Source organism: Diabrotica undecimpunctata, chromosome 3 (assembly GCF_040954645.1).
Source record: "Diabrotica undecimpunctata isolate CICGRU chromosome 3, icDiaUnde3, whole genome shotgun sequence".
Classification (NCBI taxonomy): domain Eukaryota; kingdom Metazoa; phylum Arthropoda; class Insecta; order Coleoptera; family Chrysomelidae; genus Diabrotica; species Diabrotica undecimpunctata.
Window position 1 is genome coordinate 124,112,279 of NC_092805.1, and position 25,774 is coordinate 124,138,052.

Sequence of the window (25,774 nt, forward strand, 5' to 3'; positions counted from 1 at the left end):
GGATTTGTCTCATTCTTTTATTTATTACGTACATTATTTTCGATATACCTGCTGATCTGCGTCAAAAATCCTTTTCCAAAACAAGGATTTCTTGTTCCGTTCTCATGGTGAGTTGGTAGGTTACGTATCCATAAAGTACAACGATTTAAAAATGCTTTTATATAGCGGCATCCATTTCTGTTTAGAAGTAATTTTTGAACAAAGTAGTTTAGTGCGCCTATTATTTTTTTACCCTTTTATGAATCGTTCTTTGATTTCTGTTTTAGTGCTTCCATTTTTACCTCTAAATAAATATCTATGTTCCACAAAATACATGTGAATAAGAGGAGTTTTCAACTCACACGTATTTTGTTTTTATTTAGTAAACATTTAGTCTCTGTCGCTCGTATTCCTGTATTCATTGCTTTGTCATGAATTGCAGACCTTCCTAGATCTGCAAGCTGTAAATATATATTTGCTAGAAATATATTTGACATAATAATCACCAACCTTCGATAGAAGGCAAGACTGCAAGAAGATACCTAAAATTTAAGTTAATAGACCAGAAGATTAAGTTCAAAACTACCTAAGTTATACGAGATTAAAATTAGATATAACAATGATTCCTGTACGACTTGGCAACCCGTAACATCTGTTCGCTTGGAAAGCTTTCAGCTGAAAGTCACGATTGGAATTCGACTATTTACACAAATATTGCGGAATGCCACGCTCATTTGCCGTTTGTCGCTTGGGGTTCTATGCGCAGGTCCCGCTTACTTTGATTATACTTTAAAACTCAGGTAAATCGCGGCATTCCATGACTCAGTCTCGCGTTTGGCATTTGTTCAGTTCTTTTTCAAAAAGTTCAAACAAACTTTCACTGAAAAACGTTATTGTGTCGTTAGTCAATTAAAGACAAATTTTATATTAAATTTGTTGCATTAGATCTTTATCGCATTTCTCCTAAAATGGAAATTGCGAGCATTATAGAAGATTCCAAAGACTTTCAAAACGTGAAAGAAAATATTGTGCAAAATATGTTAAATAATATTCAAGAGGAAGAGAATATACAAAGGTAACTTTTATTATATACCTTATAAAAGCTTTTTGTTTTATTTTTTATATCTATGTTGATCAAATATTTATGTTCTTTTTTCAATATATATGATTATATTTGTTGATAACACCTATTATTAGTATGTATATAGTTGTCTTTTGTGGCCTACGAAGGCGTAATTATCCATTTCTTTTTTTTTAATTATAATATTTATGGTTTTGAAGCTACTTTCTTCTGGCATTTTATTTTTATAACTTTATTATATACACTGAAATAACCACAATTGCAATATAAGAAATTCTTTATTGACCTTCTGACTACTAACTCGAAAATTGTTTCTGAAATAAAATTTTTGTATTGATAAAAATTTTTATTTTAAAAACCATTTCCAAGCTAAATGTCGAAATGTCAAAGTATTTGTCGTATTTGACGCTAAATTATTAATTAGATTTTTATTATATCTCACATCCGACACCCTGATAGGGCAAAAGGAAGGGGAGAAAGAAAGATTATATCTCACGGTTCTTATTTCAGTTCAAAAAATACCCTTGTCTTGTCTAAGTAGTGTTCAATACTAAAAATTGAGTAGAAAAGAAAAAAATAGAATTAAAATTAAGAAAATGAACAAGTTTAACATGCTTTTTTTGAAGAATTCTTCTTACTTTCTTTCTTTTGCGTTTTTGATTGTCAACGATGTTTTGCAGCTATATCTCTTCATCATTCATTTGCAGAATGTCATGAGTGCATCATTCTATTTTTCGACGAAACGTGAAGCAATCTGAAAAGGACAAAACTTTATGCAATGACATAACAATAACAAAAATTAAGAACCTAGTCGTGTCCCTAACTAATTAGGCCTACTGTATAAAATTCTTACCTCTAAGGCATTGAAAATCTCGTCGGCGGTCTCGTGCTGCCTGTTGTCTGTTGGGTCATCATCTTCGTCGTCTGATACGCTCAGGTTGTCGCGATGAAGAACCATATCAATCATGTCCTGGTCGATGAATTCACTTTCTGAGTCATCGGCTGCTAACCACTCATGTATCTCTTCTTGGTTAATTTCGTCACATCCCGGCAAATTTTTTATTAACGGTTTAATTTCTTCTGTCGTTTCTTTATCATTTTCTTCTTCAGTATCGTCAATCAAAATCCCATCAAAAAGTTTGTTCCAGCTTTGTTCCTAAGTTGAAGATTTGATCTTTGCCCACGACTCAGCTCACCAGTAAACAACATGTTTCATTGTTAAAGATTTGAGAATTTCGGGAACACTTTTGGATTCATTCGTCTCCTAATAACAGATGTCTTAAGAATGCTTCTCTTGAGTGTCTCTATTTCTCCATGGTCGGCTCGTGACATTTGGTGGCAAAAATCTGACAATTGTCACCATTTTGTAGATTTTGAGGGTGAGTTGACGCATTGTCAACAAGCAACAATGCTTTGATGGGAAGGTTTTTTGATTTTAAAAAGGATTTTACAGTTGGGACGAATTCATTTTCGAACCATTCTGAAAATAAAGTGGTCGACATCTATGAGCTTTTTTGGCTTCTATAAAAAACTGGAAGTGTTTTTTCGAAAATATCTTTTAGAGCTCTTGGTTTTTTTTTATTTCCCAACACACATAGGCATCAATCGGTGAGTGAAATTGATGGAATTGTTACGTTTTGCGATAAAAATTGACTTTTTATTGGCGAAATTATTAAAAATTATTAAAAAAAAAACGAAAATTATTAAAATATGTTTTGGTTAAAAAGGTTTGTGTTAAGGGAGGTTTTACTGTATATATAATTATCATTCAGGTAATTATTCAGTATAGCCTGGAAGACACTTACAATTAATTCATGTTTAGTCCCAACAAAAGTGCAGAAATTACCTAGAGATTTGATGCATTGTGTATTTGAATGCATCATATTTTATTTTACCGTTGCCAATATTTAACTAATTTTTGGAAAATATTTGCACCGATAGATCATTTTGCACTTGTACTGTTATCTTAATGGTCAATCGAACTGTTTCGGCATTTCGTCATAAAATCGATTGTTTTAGTTAAATATGCATTAATCTCATCTGCATATGTAAACAGAGGAATAATCGATAATGTCTGTCTGAAGACATCACAGTAGTTATACAGCATCACCGAATAGTTTGTTGTTGCCGTTTAAATCTTGCATACTTTTATGTAATGCTTCGAGTGATTCTTTATGAACCATAGGACATTGATCCCAGATAATTGAACTCGTTTGCATCACTGCAACCGTTACACTTTTTTTTAATGTTACATATTGCATTTGGTTTGGTTTGAACGTTTATTGACAGCTTGAGTACTGAATATGCTGTTCGCCACTAGCTAACAATTTTCAGAATCAACAATTGTAAGTTGCCTACATTTGGCGCAACTCAACGACGGTAAATTATCATAAATTACGATTAAAATATATTACAATTACGATACAAATTAATATAGAAAACGTTATGAATTTAGTATACTTAATTAGATTTTAACATTATCAGTAGATTTTAAAATTTAAGTTTATTTAGAATTGTTTCATTAAATTTATAATTATTAAAATGAATTGAATTAATGCGCAAACTTATATTTTTAACTTTATTGTAGAGAAAATGTTAAAAAAAAACGTTTTTTTATTGTAATATACAATGTTGAACATTTTAAAATTATTTTTAATTCTAATCATATATAACTCTCTCAAAAATAAAAATAATATACCCTCGAGTAAATATCACATTTTTTAAAACACATCAGTATATTGTAAGTGTGTGCATGAGAAAATTGCTATTTTCCTTACAATTTCATCATATTTTCCAGAGTTCATACGAAACGAAAAAAGTAATTAGATATGATGACGTTTGTTAAAGGTCACTTTATGTTTAACCCTTTCGAAACGGTTTTTTTAAAGGGTTTTAAAAACATGTTTTTGTGGTTTTTTATTTTTATATACACAAATATACCCTGGTTTATCAAAAATGTTAATAAAAATGTTAGGGGGTTGTGGTACATATACGTACCATTAGTCTCGTGTAATGGTACGTATGTGTACCAACAGTCCTACATAAAAATATAATTAATATATTTGTATTACTTTATTATTCAAAAATACAAAAAAATTACCTGAAAATACAAAAAAATAACTCAAAAATACAAACTATTATTTACGATGATATACTGCAAAAAACTTTTTACATAAAGGAATGTCGCACTCTTCGCAAACGGTTTTTGTACGTGTTTGAGTTTTATTATCAGTGCACTTTTTACATCGTTTTCTTGTGTTTCTGCCAATTGAAAGATGTAATGATAGGTACACTCTAGAAACGTTTTCTTTTATAGATACGCTTGCCTTCTTAGATAAATGTCGTACAGCAGCTATTTTTTGTCCTTCGGCAATCATTTCTTCTGCCAGGGGTACCAAAAATTGAATCAGAGTTATTTTTTTCATTATAAATATTTCATAAGTTTACAACTGATATCATAAGTAATCGATGGAATACTTTTTTCAACCATTTGATTGATTTACGATCTAACTCGTACAATCCTACAATTTGGTACTCTAGATCAACCCCACCCATAATTTTCCTGTAGCACGCTATCATTTCTGGGCAGGACACATTTACTTTTGAGCCATCTCTCATGGTTTGATTTATAGATGAAACATCAGCATCATGACTTCCTTGGTGTCCTGCCATTTTACAAACATTAGTCAATTTTCATTGCACGAAAATAAGCTTCCACCTCTTTGTTTTGAAACAATACTCGTTCTCCAAGAGTTCCTTCTACATATTTAGTTTCACGACCTGTATAGATGTTGAAGTCGAACGAAGAATGAAATTGACCTTAGACACATTTTGGTTACCCTTTTTACTAGTTTTAGCAGTATACTCTTTGAGTGACGATAGACCTTTGGATTTTGTCATGGACTCGTCGATACTTTAAAAACTGCTGCCTTGTCGGTATTTTTAAAAGGGGCTTTTTAAGCATTGTACAATGTCATCAATGTAATTAGTGGTTGAAGCCTGTTAGTTTCCTTGGTAATGAAAAATACATTTTTGAAGATATATCTTTGAATCTGTCATTACTGTACTAGTTTTTGGTACAAGGTTGTAGTACATAACTAGCATGCAACCAAGAGTGATTATTTGAATTTTGAAGTCAGTTTCTTTCAGACAAGCATTTCTTCTTGACTGCTTACTATTTAAATCCTCCCATTAGTACATTGAGCAATATACATACAATGAACGTGGAAACAACTTTTTGAAATATTGGTATGACGTCAAGTTTGTATGCCAATATCCAATGTACAACTACGATGACTTGAAATTTGATTTTTCGGATCAAAACCTTTTTATTTGGTTTTGACCATAACACAAAATAACTACTAGGTGTGGAAGTTATGTTTAAATTTTCCTGTGTATCTCGAACTTCTAACTGGCTTTTTGATGCTGATTCTTTATAGAAGTTTCAAGAAAGTTGAAGTTTCATCTTCAGAAGGTTTATACATCTCATATATACATACTTTTGGACTCGAAAAATAACAATTCTGCATAATATTTAAGTTCTTTCTGTGTAAGTGACTTTTTCCTATCCATATTTAAAAATAACACGAATAAGACTAATGTCACACATACATACTGTACTATAAGACTATTAGTACTTACTAGTACCATAGACTAAAAAACAATCAAATGTTTTGATTGGTAGAGTCTTAATAAAAAATTTTATATAAGAGTATAAGTAACTTTTTGTACGGAAAAATAAATCCGTTGTCGCTACTATTCTCGTATATAATATCATAAGAGAGAAAATTTTGTCGGCAATATTTATTTTTGACTGGTATGAAAGTTTATTGCCTGGCAATTTTCGCGAATTAAATTTTGACAGTTAAATCACGAGATGTCAGTCAAATGATTTTGTTAAAATTTCATAAGCGAAAATTGACAAAACGCAACAAACTTAAATAAATCCAAAAGAAAATTTTGCCGGTAAATAATTTTCTCTCGAATGATTTTCGACAAGACTATTTCACGAGACAATTAATGCACCATATCAACGAAACATAATCTTTATTTATTTGTTAACAATATTAAATGTACAATTATTATAAGCTATATTAGTTTGCACATTCTTTTCTACCAAAGCATGCTTTTGTGTATTATTGACCTGTAGCATTTGGGAACTCGAAGGTCCAGCTTCATTTGTTGTTCTGAAATTTTCGATCAACTTCTGGTGGTGACTGGAATCCACCTGCAGATATGGTTTTAGAGAGCTTGCATTTGAGTGACCCGTTAATTTAATTAACTCCTGTTCAGAAACACCTTGCTTGAACAAGGCTGACACAGCTGAAGATCAATGAGAATGATTTATGTGTTATGTTTTTTTGTGTCTTTTCCAATTTTTTTCAGCTGACATTTTTGTCCACTAAGATACGGTGTTGATTCCAAGTAGACAGTTTTTGAACCAACATTCGTCCTTCCAGTTGGGGTGAACGATAAGAAAGAGTCTGTCAGATAGAATCTTTGGTCCCCTTTTTTCATTAATTTCAAAAATAATCTAACTGGGCATAAATATTCGTTTGATAAATTTCTTATTACATTGCCTTTCCAAGCAAGTTCAAATCAGCAAAGGTGAAAAAATTTTTGTGCTCCATCGGGGGTTTCTTCGTCGTAGCTTTGGATGATTGTTAATAGTTCTTGGGTGGATAATGCTTTTGTACTGAGTTTCTTTTTTCTTGAACGCTTTGAAGCTGCCTCCGCTTGGTATCTCTGGCCAATCTTGCACATTTGAAAGATATATCTGTGAAAGGGTCGATTTTTATAGCGCACACGTAAAATATTTTTCTTGTACAATTTTTGATGTAGTATTCCACATTGACTTTACAGACGACTCTTTATAGTCTTCGCCATTGCTTTTTTTCATGGCAAAGGCATAATCTTCGACAAATTTTGCTAGTTCCGTTATGGTAGTACAGTCGTTCTCGATTTATTATAAAAAAAGTAACAAAAACATAAAATAACGTTTGGTAAATGTCATTTTATGATATTTTATAAATGTAGATATAAAATAATTACTATTTTAATGGGAATAAGCCACAATTGAAGGTTAAAGTAAGTTTTTTGACGTTTCAATTTCCAATTCGGAAATCGTTCTCAAAATACAAACATTAATAATATAAATGTTATAAAATATCATAAAATGGCATTTAACAAACGGATCAACTAAACTAGAGGTGCAGTCGTGTCAAACATTTTGAATTTACAATTAAAAAAAAATGAGTGTCATTCATCGAGATAAAAAATATCCTATCTCCCAAGTTGGACCAACAAATACACTTTCACAAAATTTTATTGCAGTCAGTTCAGTGGTTTTTTTGGACAAACATCGTCACATAAGTTTTTTATACATAAAGATATATATGTATCTATATACATAGTATACAATTTGGGTCGAGACGCATACTTGGAATGCCAATCATTCTTGCAAGAAAGTATGCACCTCACAACCTGGAATTTTTTTTGTAATTAGGGACAACTTTATAGCTTTCTATATATACTACGGATCAAAAGGCTTTTATGAAGCCAAGTATGCATTGTAGAGTTGACAATTGACAGCCCGCATTGTAGGAAATCACGATCCTCAGCAATGAGGAAACGACAAGAGAGAGAGATGCATCAGTACACAGTTATTTATATATATTTATGTTTGAGTTTATAGTTATTTCAGTTAATTTACCGATACTAAATGGAAACATACTTATTTTAAACAGAGGTGAAGTTATTATATTGCTATTGTCATTTGTTTTAGTTTATTTTACAATTAAAAGATCAACATTTAGTATTGTAGGATATACAAATAAGCCAAAAGTAAATTCAAATACCATGTTTCTTTCTATGATGGGCAAAGCCTTCATGATTTTGTGTTTTTAATTGGAGCCAATTTCGTAAAGGTTTCGTCCTTTTTGCTTATCTATTTTTGTATCATTTTATTTAGTGTTCTGTTTTTTGCTTATCTACACAGTACGTTTTATCTGTCTATTTGGTTCATCCGTGTTTTTTATTGTCGATAATTCTGCAGATTTAAGGATTTTCATTTCACTTTATCTCTTATCTCCAGCAGATGCCATAATTAACCAAACTTTTGTTTTGTAAATTGATAAAATTTTTATTAAATTTTTATTTCTCATATTCCTCTATTTATCTTCTGATAATTTTTGACCTTAAAGCTTGATTATTGAAATTAATTAATCACCATTTTTTTCTTAACTTTGTCCAAGCAACTACAATTTTTATTTATTTTTATCGCCGTATTGAATTTTTTAATTGCTCTATAAAATCAGTGTAGCATTGTTTATAATGTTTTTCTTGTTTTGTTGTTGTGATTATCCTCGTTTAACTGAGATTCGTTTTTATAACTTCTATTTTACCTCCGCTATTTATTTCTTCAGAGAAATTACCGAAAAGAATTTATGATCTGTTATACCAAGGTATTGGGATGATGTAATTGAAGCTGTGATTATTCTGGGGTCAGTTCTTTGAAGCTCTAAGAGTAATTTTACACCGGGAACAGACGTTTGAAATAACCTTTGTGCATGCCTTTAGTGCGGAATGTTTTCTTAAAAATGATTCTCAAAGAAAATCAGTATCATATGTAAAAGGCTTATAAGAAAAATTAAAAAGGATATAAAATAAAACATTTAAAATAACCAACATACTGAGAACTAATCTCTCCAAATCCAAACCCAACAGAAGAGATCAAAAACTCCATTTTAGTAATACCTTGCGATTGCAACAATTTTTATCTGGGAACAACTTCACGACCATTAAGTGTTATGATAAATGATGTAAGGTGTCAAAATTCCCATACATTATCGTTACGTAAATAATTTTAATTTATGTCGAAGTTCCCAAGAAATTATTTCAGGCCGATAATACTTCCTAATAAAGCAACCGTTAAATATCTTTAGCTATCTCCTACGAAGTTAGGAACAAAGATACAAAACAACCGTTGTATACGATGAACCTTTATTGTTCCCTTTGTGACTGTTTACCTAAATGCTGTAAAATCTATCGATTCAGTCCGGAAAATATATCAGCTAATCTTTCAAATAAGTGCCGAAAATATCCCCTTATGGACTCTCCTAATGTTTTCGTATAACTTTGACTCCATACAAAGTAACGGTATCCCCATTTAAAAATTCTCCATGTAGAGGAATTCTTTTATCTAAATTCATTTTTCGCTGAGTCAGTATGTAGTGAAGTTCGACTTTTGTATTCAAGACCCCTGACAAAGGGTAAGCTATTTTTTAAAATCTTTCGTATTTCTTTACATTTTTATCTTCTGTTTTTTTCGCCCAGTTTACATTGTTATTTTCTTATTTAATAAGGTTTTCCTTTTCTTATGCAGTTTTGACTCTTTCCTGTTTCCTTTTTGTTGTTTTATATCTATTCTTTCTTGTGTTTCTGACCTTAACGGACGACCCCGCCCGTAATTTACTAGTACTGAGCAACGGATCCTTCGAGTCTATTGTGTACCTGTATCGGTGTCCTAAGATTAATTCCTCATAATCTAGGCCACTAGATATGACACAATGAGTGTAAATCATATTTTAAAAACAGAGTCCTTGAAAGATCATAGATCTGCAAACATGCCTGGCATAATGCGTACAGTATCCAGCGGGAACATGCACCAACATTCATAAAAGAAACAGACTACAAAAAGAGAAAAATCGAAGAAGAAGCCTTCATCTTACCAAATAAAGAAAAACGTGTAGCAGAGAAAAAAAAAACAACGTGTATCAATAGAATATAGCAAGATCTGGTTACCAATACTGAAAGAATAAGTCAGAAATAAAAATAGACTAACACTAAAGAGTTAATAGCATCATCTATAACTAACTAGAACAACCACAGAAATCACTAAAAAGCACTAACAATATAAATTCAAGGATACAACATACTTTCACATATACAATTATACCTTGTGCATTTCAGCTGAACTAATCAAACGACGTCATAATTTTCGATTTATCGAAATTAATTTCAACTTCAAGAAAGTGGTTGAAATTTCATTTCGAGTCGAAATTAATCTGACACGACTGGCTGGACTGGTAGAAGTGATCTTAGGTTTAGTTTAGGTAGGCGGTGTTGTGTTTTGATTCTTGCAAGGAAAACTGAGACAAAAAGTATTAATATGGCTGCGTTTTACGGACATTTGCTGGTTTTGGAGGAACTAGAGGGGATAGATATCCGACGCTCACAACGGAGGATAAGAAGAATGTTACGGGATACCCAAAATCCTTTTTTACTAAGTGATACTCAATTTAGGCAGCAATTCCGGCGTAATAAACAAGCTGCAAATTATTTGATAAGGGTATTAGAACCATATTTGGAGGAGGGTGTTTATGCCTCTAGGATACCCAAAATGTTTAGGGTAAGTATTACTAAGCTGCAGTAAATTTAAAAATACATTAGAATATAACCACTAAGTCAAATCTTAGTGGTTATAGCTTAAGGATCTCCCACATCGCCTTTTTTCTTTCCTTGCCATCTTTCAATTCAAAATATAATTGATAATGGCCACTATTTATGATTTAATAAATCAAACAAGAAAAAAAAGATGTTCACAATAAACAAGAGGACCAACCCAAATTTTCAGCAGTGTCAAAATGATAAAGTAAATATCCCCAGTTTTAACTACAATCGAAATGAATGAGAATCGATAGCGATTGCGACTGTCATGGCGTAGTCGCTTTTAAATTTCGACATCAAAATGAAATAGAATCAGAATGAGAACCTTTTTAGAACTATCTTTCATATCATTTCATAAATTTCCCACTGTCTTTCTATTTGCTGTTGCTTAAAGAGTAATTTGTTATCTGAAATTAATAATTACAACTTACTTATACAACAAAATTGGGACTTTGCTATTTAAACAAACACTGTAAATAATGTTAAGTTCTATTTTCAAACAATTATATATTTGAATGGTAGTCGATCTTCTCTCGAGTCGGGCAAGGAGTGTCTCTGCTCATTCATGTCATAAATTCTTGTAGAAGTATGCACAATATTTGTCCTAGAAACCAAACCAGCATATAAATTTCTAACGAAACACTGACATGAATACGGGTTACATTTTCCATTGATTTATGTGAATCTGGTCTTCAGGAACTCCCCTGTGATTTATCTTGAGATATTTTTGGAAATATGTACAGTTTTTATTTATAATCGAAACATAAACTATTCACACGGAAACATTTGTGTAATAGCATTTATTTATAAGTTGCAATGTTTTTTTAGTTCTTCACTACCTCATTTTTTTTGGTATTTATTTTTTCTTTTTATTTTATTTTATTTGTTAATATTTGGAGCACCATTATAAATGAAATCTGAAAGCTTTAATCCCATATCTACAAAAAAATTTACTCAAGGTCAAATGTCGCAAATATACAGGTTTTTCCGACGTTAGCGTTTTTCAGCCAAACGGTAAGTTATTACCGTTTTGGAGATATAATGATTTAAAAAGTCGAAAAAATCTGTTTACTTGGTTTCTTGGTTGACCTCATTTTGACATTTTTTTCAAAATCGACTACACCAATCTGATTAAACCAAATATTTTTTGATACTCATTCGACTACTAAATAAACTTCTAAAAAGTTTAAAAAACTACCCCACTTTATAGTTCAGAGGTAAATTCATCCCCACAACAAGTGTTTTTTCGAACTCATTATAAAATCGCCTATAAAGGCCTTAGAAATATAAAACAAATTAGGAATATCGTCGGAATTTAAAAAAAAAATTAGAGGAAGGCAAAAAAATTGTCTCCCAAATTAAAATGCATCTTTTGGAACACGCCCTCTGCAGCGATAAAAAACAACTAAAAATGCAAAAAAAAAATTTCTGTATACCTCAAAACCTTCTTATCAATGATGAAACAGATTATCTATCGTGTCTGCCTAAACTGTCCAATTTTGGACATAGACCTTTTCCTTCATCCACGTCTCTCTATTGTAGGCAGTTTGTATCCACTTCGGGCCTGCGTGTTTCTTCAAGTCATCTGACCATCTCATTTGTGGCCTTTCTCTTTTTCGTTTGTAACTATATGGTCTCCAGTGTATAATCATCTTATTCCATCTGTCGTCTTTCTGTCTTATGATATATCCAGCGAACTTCCATTTAAGTTTTGCTATCTGCGTTAATACATCGGTCACTTTTGTTTTGTTGCGGATCCAAGTATTTCTTTTCTTGTCTGATAGCCTGATGTCCAGCATTTGTCTTTCCATGGCTCTTTGGATCTTTGCTATTTTTTCCATGTTTTCCTTTGTAAACGTCCAAGTTTGAGAACCGTAGGTGAGAACAGGAAGTATACATTGGTTGAAGACTCTTGTTTTTAAATATTGGGGGTATTTTCTATTTTTTAATATATAGGAAAGTTTTCTGAAGGATACCCAAGCCAACCGTAGCCTTCTCTTTATTTCTCCGGTCTGATTTTCTTTATTTAATTTAACTACTTGTCCCAAATATACTTATTCTTTTACTTGTTCTATAGTTGTTTGTGCAATTGTAATTATTAATTCTTCTGGTTGGTTGGTCATAATTTTCGTTTTATTATAATTCATATTTTTGTTGATTCGCTATTTAATTAGCGAATTAGAAAAAATTATAAATACTATAATTAAATATAATGCAAGCAAGAAGGACAAAATGCCAAATATATAAAACCCTAATAAGACCGGTACTCACATATGGCTCAGAAACCTGGACACTCACTAAAAGAGAGGAAACGTTGTTAGCCACCTTCGAAAGAAAAATCTTGCGACACATATATAAGGGCACAAAAGAAAACGGAATATGGCGAAGACGATACAACTCTGAACTATACAAAATATACCAGGATCCGGATATTATAACATCCATTAAAATAGGACGGCTGCGTTGGATAGGACATGTAGAAAGAATGGAGAAAGGCGAAATACCAAACAAAATATTCAAACAGATGCCAGTAGGAAAAAGAACGAGAGGAAGACCGAAACTGAGATACTTAAAACAAATAGAAAATGATATAACAACCTTAAAAATAAAAAACTGGAGAAAAAAAGCACCAAACAGATCAGAATGGAGAAGAATCCTGGAACAGGCCAAGACCCAAAAAGGGTTGTCGAGCCAGTGATGATGATGATAATTAAATATAATAGTTGTTATTTAATACTTAAAATAGTCTTTTTTTTCGATTTAACTGTAATGATTTAATTATTACCCCACATACCTGGCTGTTGATTTGGTTATAGGGCCATTTCAAATCAAGGAACATATTAATGTAGTATTCCCAAAAATGATTTCGAACTTGTTTTTCTATTATTTATTGTCGATCTTTCTTGCCAAAAGCTAATTTGATATTTCCCAACAATAGTTTTAGTAAAAAGTTGAGGAGTTGAGACTCTTTATTGAGGAAGATTAAAAAAAATGTTAGATTTAAACTTTTTTTTATTTTTTTTCCATTAATTTTTATGTGACTTTATATTTTACTCGTTAAAATTTAATTAAAAAATATCAATTCCATATTTTTATTGTTAAAAACTGCTGACTTTCTCAGCTGACGTAAACTTGTCTGGATTCCAAAAATAGATCAGCAGTAAATTATTCCTAAAAATTTTCCACATTCCAAACAGATGAAAAGATCATAAGTGTTAAAATGTTTGTTATATATTTTTCATAACCAAATGAGTTTTATGGTAATTGAAAACGATAATATTGATATTTGGACATTTTTATTGGAATTCCGAACTCAAATTTAATTTTAAATTATGTTTTGACTTCGATATACTTATTAATCTGTTTATTTATGGAATTGGCGGTTACTGATAGAAATTCATGCTCAATAATAAAACCAAACATAATTTAAGATCTTAAGATTGTAGACCTTTCTATTAGTAATGTTTGATTAAAACTCTTTTGATATTTTTACACAATTATTCACTGACAATGAAAATATTACGAGAAAAAGATAATGGCTATCATATATCATACATATTTTTATTGCTAATTAATTATAACTGATGCTCCGGAAATTTTTTATAAAAATAAAAATATATATTTTTTCTTTAAAATTATTTTTTATTTATTAACAACTGTTCATTGTTTCCTCTCTCCAGATGAACCTCCACAAAATGCTCCCAACATAATAAGAGACAATAAATACGTAGACTGGAATCTTTTAAATACTTTCTAACTCTTAATGACCCTTAGTTAGGTAACCTTGTTAGTTAGGTAACCTTGACTCTCACCGGATATCGACAGAGTTATTAAACTGTTATTCAAGAACTAATCATCAAGCAATCAGATCACCTTTCGCACCGCACATTATAACCAAAATCAATCACAACCACAAAAGAAAACACGTCAATATTAACAATCTAGTTATCCCCTTATCCAACCATACCCTGGGGCAGGTCAAGCTGGAAGTGAACACCGTATAAGCGAGTCAATGGCGAGCAGTTACCTCTAGATTGGACCACCCAGACGGTGGTGCGTTCTGGAGAAAATTCAAAATTCTAATGAAACAAAACATATCCAACCATACTTACCTATTGCTGAACAACCAGATCCTAACCTCAGATTATCAGTATCTTCAAAACACCTTTAAACGTATTTCTTCTCCTTTCTTTAGTGTCATGCCTGAGCAACAGTTGTTCCTTGGACTGAACAACTGCTCTACTCGTATGGATACGCCGTTTTGACGGTTTACACCTATATCTTTTAGAAAGGCAGAGCAACGCGGTATCAAATACATATATAAAAACAGGCAAAATATAGATAATTTTACATAGCTGGATAGGTGGATACATGTAGTGTTCTCCGCATTTTGGTTTTTTCTGCCTAGTTTTTCATATAATCGAAAGAAACGCAGAGATGGTAATATATGTTATGATTTAACGTAGTTCATTTTCAACTGTATATTTACAGCTACTTAATTTAACTGCTAAAGCCTTATTTTAATTTATTAGGGTTACTGGTCATTATATTCCATCGAAAAGTTACATTAGGGATGCATTTTTAAGAGAAACCAAGTATATTTTTTTGTGTTGGAGGAGTAACAATAAGCTTAAATTCAACTTTGTGGGGTCCCCACCGTTGTCCCCCGGCAGCCATCTTGGAAAAGTGGAGCAAAGTGTTTTTACACGGTATCTCGTAAGCAAGCAACTCTACAGAAAATTTTATTAAACATTATTTGTAGAAAATATAATTGGTTTCTTTCTATTACTTTTTATAGTAAAATGGAAAGTTATAACCAAATTTTTTAACAAATTTTCTTTTTGGTCTTATAACTTTTTTTCTGGTTATTTTACAATAAAATGATTTCAAAGCAATAATATAAAGGGTTTTTTAAACAATAATTACAAATTTGTTTAATTTTAATAATTTCTTTGGATATTACAGCGCTCCGAGGTTGACCGGCTTCTTGAATACTCGCGAAAAGTAATAGGAATACAATTGTAGACAATTAAATTTGCCACCAATAATATCAAATATAATTTTCAGTAGGGCTACTAGTTAACGAGATACAATGTGAAAACTCTGCGTTCTTTTTCCAAGAGTGGCGACTACACGAACTTGAACTTAAGCTTGCATTTATATATAATAACGGATTTATTACGGCTGTCGCCGCTTCTCCGCCCCCAATTTCCATCTTTTTCTGTCATATGCAGTTGCCTCTTCTAAGTCTCTTGCCGCCATTGCTTCATCAATATCGTTGCGCCAACTTCTCCGTGGTCGTCCTCTCTTTCTTCTTTCAGGAGGGATCCATTCCAGTACTCTCCTAGGCCATCTGTACTCTGGCATTCTTTTAACATATCCGAACCAGATTAATTGTTTTCTTTCTATGTCATCATTGATATTTCTCTCCATTTTCATTTCGTTTCTTATTTGTTCGTTTCTAACTCTCTCCAGTTTCGATCTACCGCAGCTTCGTCTCAGATAATCCATTTCTGTCGTCATAAGTTTGTTTTTATTAGCTTTGGTGACGTCCCATACTTCCGAACCGTAAAGTGTAATACTTTGAACTATACTACCGTAAATGTGTTTTTTGGTTTCTCGTCGAATTGTTTTTTGCCAGAGAAGAGAGTTTAAGGCACGGGTCGCTGCTCTGCCCTTGTTTATTCTTTCCCTGATTTCATCTGCGCTATTTCCCTTCTTGTTGAAAATGACCCCCAAATATTTACAGGATTGCACGCCTTTGATTTTGTCGTCTTCCAAGACTAGGTCACATATTTCATCTGTTCCCACTGAGAGATATTCACATTTTGTCATATTCATGTTTAGACCTGCCACCTCATATTCTTCTTGCAGTTTTCTTACCATATAGCTAAGATCGTAGCTGTCTTCGGCAATTACTACCTGGTCATCCGCAAAGAAAAGTGTATATAGCTTGTTTTCTTCCACCGTTATTCCCATGTTTCTACATTTTTTTACCCATTTCACTAAGGATCTGTCCAAATAGATTTTAAATAAGGTGGGTGACAGACAGCAGCCTTGTCGTAGTCCTTTTGTTGTTTGAAAAGGAGAGGTGATTTCTTGTCCCATTTTAATTCTCGCAAAGTTTTGTTCGTAATATTTTTGAGTGGCGTTAATAAGAATTGGGTTTATTTTCAAGTTACCCATTTCTATCCATAGTTGGGAGATCGGTACACTGTCATATGCTTTTTCCAAATCTATTAAAGCTATATGAGTTTCTCTATTTCTCTGCACTCGTTTTTCCATTGCAATTTTTAATGTGAAGATATTATCCATAGTGGAGCGTCCGGCCCTAAATCCCGCTTGTTCTTCGGGTTGTTTGTCTTTGATATCATTTTCTATCAGGTTTGGTAGTACTTTTGAGTATAGTCGGCCTATAGTAGCAATCACTGCGATCCCTCTATAGTTTTTAGGATCCATCTTTGTGCCTTTCTTGTGTATTGGAGAGATATACGATTGTCTCCATTCTTCTGGAACTTCTTCTCCGTTTAAGCATCTTTCGAATAATTTTCGGATCATCTCAAACAGTTTTGATGATCCATATCTAATCAACTCTGGATGTATTCCGCCTGGGCCTGGAGATTTTTTAAATTTCATTCCCTTAACTGCTTCATTCACTTGTTCTATTGATATTTCGATTCTTCCTTCTACTTCCACTTGTTCATTTGTCTGTTTAAACCTTTCTCTTCTCTCTGTTAATAAGTTCTCAAAATGCTCTACCCATGTGTTCTCTGGTATTCTATTTATTATGACTTGGTTTTTTGTCGTTGTTCTCATCGTTTTTATAGTTCTCCAGGCTTCAGAGCTCTTTGTCCCTCCTATATGGTTGTCTAGGTAATGGCATTTTTGTTCCCATGTACTATTTTTCTTTTTAACCACTTGTCGTTTGACTTCTTTATTCAAGTTTTTATATTGTTGTTTTGTACGTTCGTCTCCCTGTTGTAATAACTGTAGATATACTTCCTTCTTTCTTTTTATCTTTTCTTCCACTTCTTTATCCCACCAATATGGTTTATCTACTCTTCGTACCTGTGGCCCTAAGGCTTCTAGCGCTGCGTCTTTCATGCAGTTTTTTTTATGTTCGTATTCATCCGTCGTTGATCTGTGTGATTCCTGTAGTTTTTGTGTTAGTCTCCAGGAGTAAAGTAACTGTGTGCTCTCGTTATCTAGATTATCTAAGGTGTACGTAGTTCTCTCTATTTTTTCTCTGTGTTCTTTGTTGATGTCTGTATGGTTCCTGTCTACGAATGGTGTATATATTTTTCCTATTATCAGGCAGTGGTCCGAGCCGCACTCTGCTCCTCTATTCACCTTTACGTCCTGTACTCTTAACTTAGTTTGTTGTCTTGTTATGAAATAATCTATTATCGATTTTAGACCTCTTGTGTGCTGATACCAGGTGTATTTATGTATGTTCTTGTGGGCGAAAAAACCATTCAAAATCTTTAACTCATATTGTTGGCATATATTTATGAGTCTTTCTCCGTTGTTGTTAACAGTTTCTTCTCCATGCATGCCTACCACTTTACTTTGAACTTGTTTTCCTACTCTGGCATTCAGGTCTCCTCCGCATATAATCTCATGGCTGTTAGGAATTTCGTTCAGGATTTTTCTAAAGTCTTCTTCAAAAGCTTCCTTTTCTTGCACTGAGTAGTCATCATTTACGGCATATACCCCCAGAATTGTTATTTGTGTTCCTCTTAGGAGAACCGTCACTTTAATAAAACGTTCGTTGTATGCTTCCCAAGATTTAATATATTTTTCAAATTTCTTGTGTACAAATATTGATATCCCTGCTCTTGCTCTTTGATCCTTTCCCACTCCTGAGAAGAAATGTACATAGTCTTTTAATTTTTCGCTTCCATTTCCTTTTTTCTTGGTCTCAGAGAGAATGGCTATATCTAATTTTCGATTTACAAATTCCTGCATAATTTCTTGTTGTTTGTTCCGGATTCCCTGTATATTCCAGATTCCGTAATTCATGGTCCATTTTCGTTGCTGTTTTCGTCCACTGTAATTTCCGTCCGGTAACCGAGGCTCATTGGGTATTTTAGCACTGTAGAATTTTCACAAGTGTAAGGTCGCTGGCCTTACGACTTAACCCCCATCCTTGGAGGACCGAATTTTCTGTTGGGGTTTATTCCCCTAGCCGATATGTTTCAGTTTTTAGGCGCCAGAAACTCGCCTTTTACCCTCTCTCGTCTGCTACATAACGTACTCCCATTGTACGCCATGCACCCAGTGGTTACGCGACATGGTATGTCTTCGTGGACGTGAGAGTAGGATTTGCTGGCAGAGCTGAGTTTTATTCCTAAAACCTCCAACTCATTCGTTGGAAAACAGTGGGCATTTCTTAGCGTTTTGTTACGACAAAAGCATCGGCAGCTTCATGTCGCCCCCAAGACCCCTTACCAGCCTTTAACCACCAAGCTTGCATTTACCCTTCCAAAAATCAAAAAAATTAAATTGCGTTCTCTAAGAAATGCACGCCTAGGCCTAAAAAATATAACATTTAAATGGACTAATAAAACAATCTCGTCAGCGAATTTGAAATAATTTAGAAAGTAGCCATCGATGTTATTTTATTTATTATCCGATTCTCATGAATTAGCTTTAATGCTTTATAAAGTATTTAAAGCATAAATAGCACCCATTAATAAATGGCTGCAAGAAGTCTTTAGAATTGTGGAAAATGCGCTAGAACAAAGACAGGTTAAACAGTTCATTAAGTAAAATTCAGCCAGATACACAGCTCACTTACTAACTCACAATCGAAGGATTTTTAGAGAGATAGTGGAGCTGCTGACTGACAATACGCATTTGAGCGTATTGGCTTGACGGAAGAAGATATTTGTCGGTTCTGTCTAGAACAAGAAGAACTTGTACTGCACATATTGTATTAATGAAGCCTCAGTCTATATAAAGAATCACACCCTCTGAAGGCTATGAACCTTCACTATGAAGATAGAGCTGGATGATAAGCTTTAAGTGACAAAAAGAAGTACAATGTATATGTAGAAGGTCACAGTGTGTCAGGCTAAGGGCCGCCCTAGTTTGTAATCTGTAATACGTGGTTATTTAAAGACATCTAGGACTAAAGTTGGACAAAAAAGCATTTGATTGTGTAAGCTGGATAAATCTGTGGTCCATTTTAATAGAAATGGGCACACCAATGCACCTGGCGGCACTTATTAAAAATCTGTACCAGTTCAATATAGAAACAGTACGACTAGATCAGAAGTTCTCAAACCAATTCAAAACCGAGAGAGGTGTTAGACAAGAATGCATGTTGTCATCTGACTTATTCAACATATATAGTGAACATGTCATGAGGAAAGCAGCAAATGAGCAAGAAATGTTTAATCTCGTGCGAAGTGTTGAGTACAAAAGCAATAAAGTTACACGAATACCAGATAGTGGACAGTTTTACCTATCTCGGGTCTAGTATAACTAACGCTGGTAACTATGAAACAGAAGTTCGGAGACGTATTGGTATGGCAAAAAATGCGATAAGTCGCCTAACTAAAGTTTGGAAAGAAAGATCTATCTATCTATAAATTAAGAATTCAGCTGGAAACTCATTCTACGAAGTTCTCAGAGCAGCTGAAGATAGAGACCAATAGAGAAAAATTGTTAGGAATATTGGAAGAAATTACGATCCTCAGTAACGGGGAAACGACAAAAAAAACAGGACTTGAGTGGATCGTTTCTCATGCTGTATATGTACATGTTTTGTTTGTTCTTTTTGATTTATCAATTTTAAATACCATAATACTTTTCCATTAAATAATTTTAATAAGTTTAATCAAACAAAATACCCAATTATACTGTAAAGAATGTTATAATTCTTTACAATAAGGGAGGATCAACTACAGTTGTTCCATTATATGTATATATAATACAACTAAGTTATGCAGTCTACAGTTGTACAGTTATTAGGCTATTTTATTAAGCCTGACTTTAAATGATGATAATTTATTTATTATTACTTTATTTGACTAAAATGCTTTATTTTAATTCATTCGTATCCTTTCTATTACAGATCAGAATCCCCAGACCTTATGGCAAGATTAGCACCCTGTCAATATAATAATCTTTCAGAAGTAACAGATAGTCTAATTTTAACCTCAGCAAGTTCTTTAAATTCGCAAATTTTGGAAATGTTTAACATATCTTGTATAATATCTTGTGCCCCAGAGCTACCAGATCCACCTCATCGAGAGGACGTTATTTATCATAAAATTGATATTATGGATTCCGGCTATTCAAGAATTTTACCCTATTTTGATAAGTCTGCAGATCTTATTCACCAGGTATGTTGTAAGAATTATAATACAATTATTTATATTAATAACTAACAAACATTGTAGTATAACTGTAAAGAAACAATGGGCATGTTTACAAAATTTAAAAATGGTTTAATCAAACTGGTGCACATATTTACAATTTAATTATCAACTTTTCTTTGTCATTCATAATAACAGCTTTTATGGTAAAAGTATTAATAAAGGTCATTAAATAGTATCTTGACAACAATGTTGTAACCATACTTCTCGAATCAACGAATAATTTAAATACTGATAAAACTAATAACACTATTCAATTAAATCTCTTAAATTACTCATTAGAAAAATACTTTGGTCCACTTTAAAATACAATATATATGAAAGTAGACGTTTGTGTTTCTTTTCAATTCGGGCTCGACCATTCTACTACACGTTTTTCGAGGTTTTACCTCTCATTAGGAAGACATGTGCAATTCAATCATTTTTTTGTTCATTATGAATTTAATTTGCCTTATTAAAACAGTTGATTTCGAATGTATCAAGTAAATCTGATTTTTATTTATTGTCGCTTAAGCAAAATTTGTTGTTGCATTCATAGCCGTCTATAATCAAATGGTTGACATATGTTAAGTTGGTTTTACTGTTGATAAAATTACTGTCTGACCTATTTCGCTTTCTAGCAGCGACGATAGAATACGGCTAAGGCCCCTTTTCCTACCTGTCGAAAGAGGCTACTTTTTGGGAAGGAATAAGTGGAGATGTTCTGCAAAATAGTTCCCGAATCCCAAATCCAATATGTCATTATAAGTATTCACTATTGTGTTTAACCGATAAAAAAAAACAAGAAAACCACTCAATAATAATATCGACTGACGTTCATTCTCCAACAGCTACTAAACCATCAATCTCGTTAGCCGAGAATTTTCCAAAAAGATTATTGTTACCAACACATACATAAGTATATTGTTGTTAGAAAGGGCGGACGTAATTTCGGCCGGAAAAAGAGCAGGTACTAAAAGCCGGTAGGTAAATTCGGCCGGAGGTTTTAAGTTGCTTCCTTATCTCATAGGTATTTTCGGCCGCAAATCAAATAAAATAACAGAATGCTTTATATTAAAATATTTCTTTATTTCAATAAAATTATTACATCAACTTATTTCTATAAATTAAGTAAACTATAAATTTTTAAAAAACGTTTTGATGTGATACAGATTTAACGAAATTAATTCTAGAAATATTGTCAGATCGAAGCATATTTACCATGTTTTCGATAAATTTTAGTTTGTTTTTTACTTGTTTGTCTTTAATTTTTGCTGGAATATTTAAATTTTTTATTTTTAAATATGCATCGATCTGACAATCTTTTAATTTTGCTATAAAAATAAATATAGAAGGGTGACTTGAATAAAAACTAGAATTAAAGTACGAATGGAATGATTCGCAGGCATTTGTGGTTCTTTTAATTGATGGGTTTTCATATGCCCATATATTTGGTGGAAAATGAGATTCTGGCGCTATGTAGTTTTCTAATAAATAGTCTGCGTATTTATCTATAAGTTTATGGTCCGGTTTGTATGACATGAGATCAAATATGAAACAATCTTCAACTTCAGAGGGGTCTAAATAAGTTAGCCCAAAAGTATGAGTAAGCCATTTGCTTTCCTCGCAGTTTTTATCTTTATACATTTGGGTTAACCCTAATGATTGTATTTTCCTATACCACGCCTGGTGCAAGTGGAATCTACAACCATTTAGTTTGGTTTTGGGAAAGACAACTTTTAATGCGTTATGAATTGCGATTTCAAAATCCACAAATACCTCCTTCGGTTCAAAAACAATATTATAAAGTTCAAAAATTTTAGATTTTACCAACAGAAAAAGTCTCATATATGTGTCACTGGTCTTATTGGGCAACAGACAATACAAAAGAGGAACATAATGCCCATTTTCCAGTCCATGGATGGTAAATAACTGATAAAAATATTTTGTACAATAAGAAAATGTGCCATCCATGTAAAAATCTTTCATTTTACATAAACTTATTATATTTGTATGGCAAGAAAAAACAATGATATTATCAGCTGTGCTGTTAATAAACAAAAAATTTTCACCTGTTGTGGTTTTCGGTCCATAACTATCGAGTACAGAATGTACATCGTGAATATCCTTAGGCAGGGCTGGTAAGAGCTTACGGCGGCTGTTGTACAAATTTCTTCTTATTAGACTGACATCTATCGATGACAAATTCTCTGGCAAATGATTTGAAAGAACGCTTTTAATAATTTTTGAAGGTTTCTCCGATATGTCTTCCTCAGCTTTGCGCTTGCATGAAGTCGTCACTATTTTTCTCTCCAACGTAGTTTCATCGGACTCGTGGTTGTGGATTAATTCACTTCTAGTAACTGTGTATTCCGCACCAACAGTGTACAGTTTGGCTAAACATCTTAAATTTTTCTTTATACACCTCCAACGTACTTCACCACTTTTTAATACGTCCTGTTTACAAAACTGAAACTTTTCTACAACTAGTAAGTCACAACCGCGTGAACTCTTAATTACTGAAACAGATGCCATCGTATACAAATAATATATTTTATGCTTTCTATCGACTAGTAGCTTCAAGATAAGTTATAATACTGACTAGCTATAATAATTTTATACCTGTTATTTGTGAATTTTATACATTTAAAGGAATAATCTTAAGTAGGTACAACATAGTTATTAGAATAAAGAGATAAGTAAATTAAAGGTATTTCCGACAGGTACACAGGATTAGGTATTTCCAAATAAATACACAATTAATATTTTACAGAAACTATGAAGCGTAATTACCAATATTTTAATCTCATCGTAAACATCAACCCCTCGGCCGAAATTACCCCTGTCATAAATGGTACCCCTTGATTTATGCAGGTAGGCCAAGGGATTACCGGCCGAAATTACGCCCGCCGGTTAGAAAACGTGTTACAGACGTGTTCAAAAGATAAGCAATGAGCTTCATAAACCTACTTCAGACCTCGAACTGGCTTGGAAGGTAAATACTGCCAATGCAACACTAATTCTGAGTAACTATAATAAATTAAATAAGGCCATTTATTTCCTGGGAATAAAAGCAATATGTGGAGGATAAACCGCATAAATAGTAAACATGAACGTACATAGAATTGTCATATTACCATCATAGATAAAAGGTATATTAAGAAGAAGTAACATAACAATAATATTTAATTCGACTCAATATTCACCTATTTTTACCATCTATTTCTCCACGGCCGTATTTGAGCAAATTTGAGCATGATATAATCAGAGTTTATATAATTCAATTTTAATGTCAATGTTAAAGCATAGGCGATGTGTTTAGATCTTTGTTATACCACTTCTATTTGACGATTGCGAAATCGAAAGAATGTGAAAAGAATGTTTTATAAATATATTTTGTATTTTTACCGTATATTTTTAGATTTTTTACGCAATGAAAAAATAGTTCAATATCCCCATCGCGGCGCGAGAATTCTCATTAGCGTAGTAAACAAAAAAATAAATAAATCCACCAAAGGTATGTGGAATATGTCGTATTTCGTCTCCCTCGACCCAATTCCAGAGGATTATTTTTACTTTCATGTTATTTCCACACCAGTCTGTTGGATGTCCATAGAAATACCGCCACATTTCCAAGAAAAATGTTCGGAAAGGTCAAAACAAAATTAAACAGCCAGCTTAATGTTTTTATTTAATTTTACGATACAGGGTCATTGTAATTTTAAGGTCAACATGTCTTTCAATTTATTTCATGTATTTGACCCTGTCGCTTTGAATTCTGCAAGCACCTATACTTCATACTAATTATTTTGGTTCAATATTTTATCCATCGTTTTAATTTTAAGTATTTTCAAAAATAAAAAATGGGCATACACTAGTTCGCTCTGGCGGTCAGATTTTAATACCCTTCAGAAAATAGTCACAGGTAAATTCGCTTAGGCTATATATTTGTTTGAAAAGATAGTTTAAAAATGAAGATAGAACCTTTAGTAGGTACACAATGAATAATAATAAACAGCCAGGGTCAGCGTCAATAGAGAATGTATATATAAGCGAGGTTCCTACAGCCTCTGCCGCGTCTCACATTTCGACCGCCATCGTTTTCTGTCCATCCATTCGTCTTCTTTGATGGCTCTATCTCTCATTATGTGTCGTAAATTTTTTTCTCAGGCAGCTGAAGGTCTTCCCCTTCTTCTTCTTTGTTATGGTATGTAATTTAAAGTTTTCTTTGGCCATCTACGTTTATTCATTCGCTTCACGTGACCATACCACACTAGTTGTCTCGTTTCAATTCTGTCTACACTCGAATATACAGTACTTGTCCTCCTTCTAATATCTTCATTCTTGATAAGATCTTTTTTGGATACACCACACGCTCTCCTTAGAAAATCCATTTCTACTACTTCTATTCTTTTTCTATCTTTTTTCGTGATCTGCCAAACTTCTGCTCCATAAGTAATCATAGCTCTACCAAGTTTCGATAGATTGTCAATTTTGAGAGTTTAGAATGTTTACCGCTTTTTTCCCTGCTGCGTTCTGTTTTCTATGTCTCTTTTGGTAGTGCGTTCTTTAGATATTATAGATCCGAGATATTTATATTCATTGCATGTTTTTGTGTTTCTAATTTCTAACTCTGGATCTTCTTCATCATCTCCTACTTTAAGATACTCTGTCTTTGACATATTCATATTGAGGCCCCATTTTTCATATTCTTTCGTTAGTTTTTTAAACATGTAGTCCATGTCTTCCTCATCATTCGCTACGACTACCTGATCATCTGCGAAAAATAAAGTTGTTAGACATTTACTACCGCCTATGTCTATTCCCATTCTGTATACTTGTTTCTTCCACTGCTCAAGCGATGATTAAATATAATATTTTAAATAAAGTCGGAAATAGACAA

The 25,774-nt window shown here is 32.7% G+C and overlaps 1 protein-coding gene across 1 annotated transcript in view; it reads left to right on the forward strand.

Moving 5' to 3' along the window:
* Nucleotides 1-716: 716 nt before the first annotated feature.
* The window catches only part of LOC140437358 (dual specificity protein phosphatase 21-like), a 44,892-nt gene continuing 19,834 nt past the window's right edge, over nt 717-25,774 (forward strand). Inside the window, exons 1-2 of the mRNA XM_072526841.1 lie at nt 717-1,054; nt 20,589-20,859. Coding sequence (XP_072382942.1) covers nt 948-1,054; nt 20,589-20,859 — 378 coding nt within the window. The 5' untranslated portion in view covers nt 717-947. The remainder of the gene's footprint in view (nt 1,055-20,588; nt 20,860-25,774) is intronic.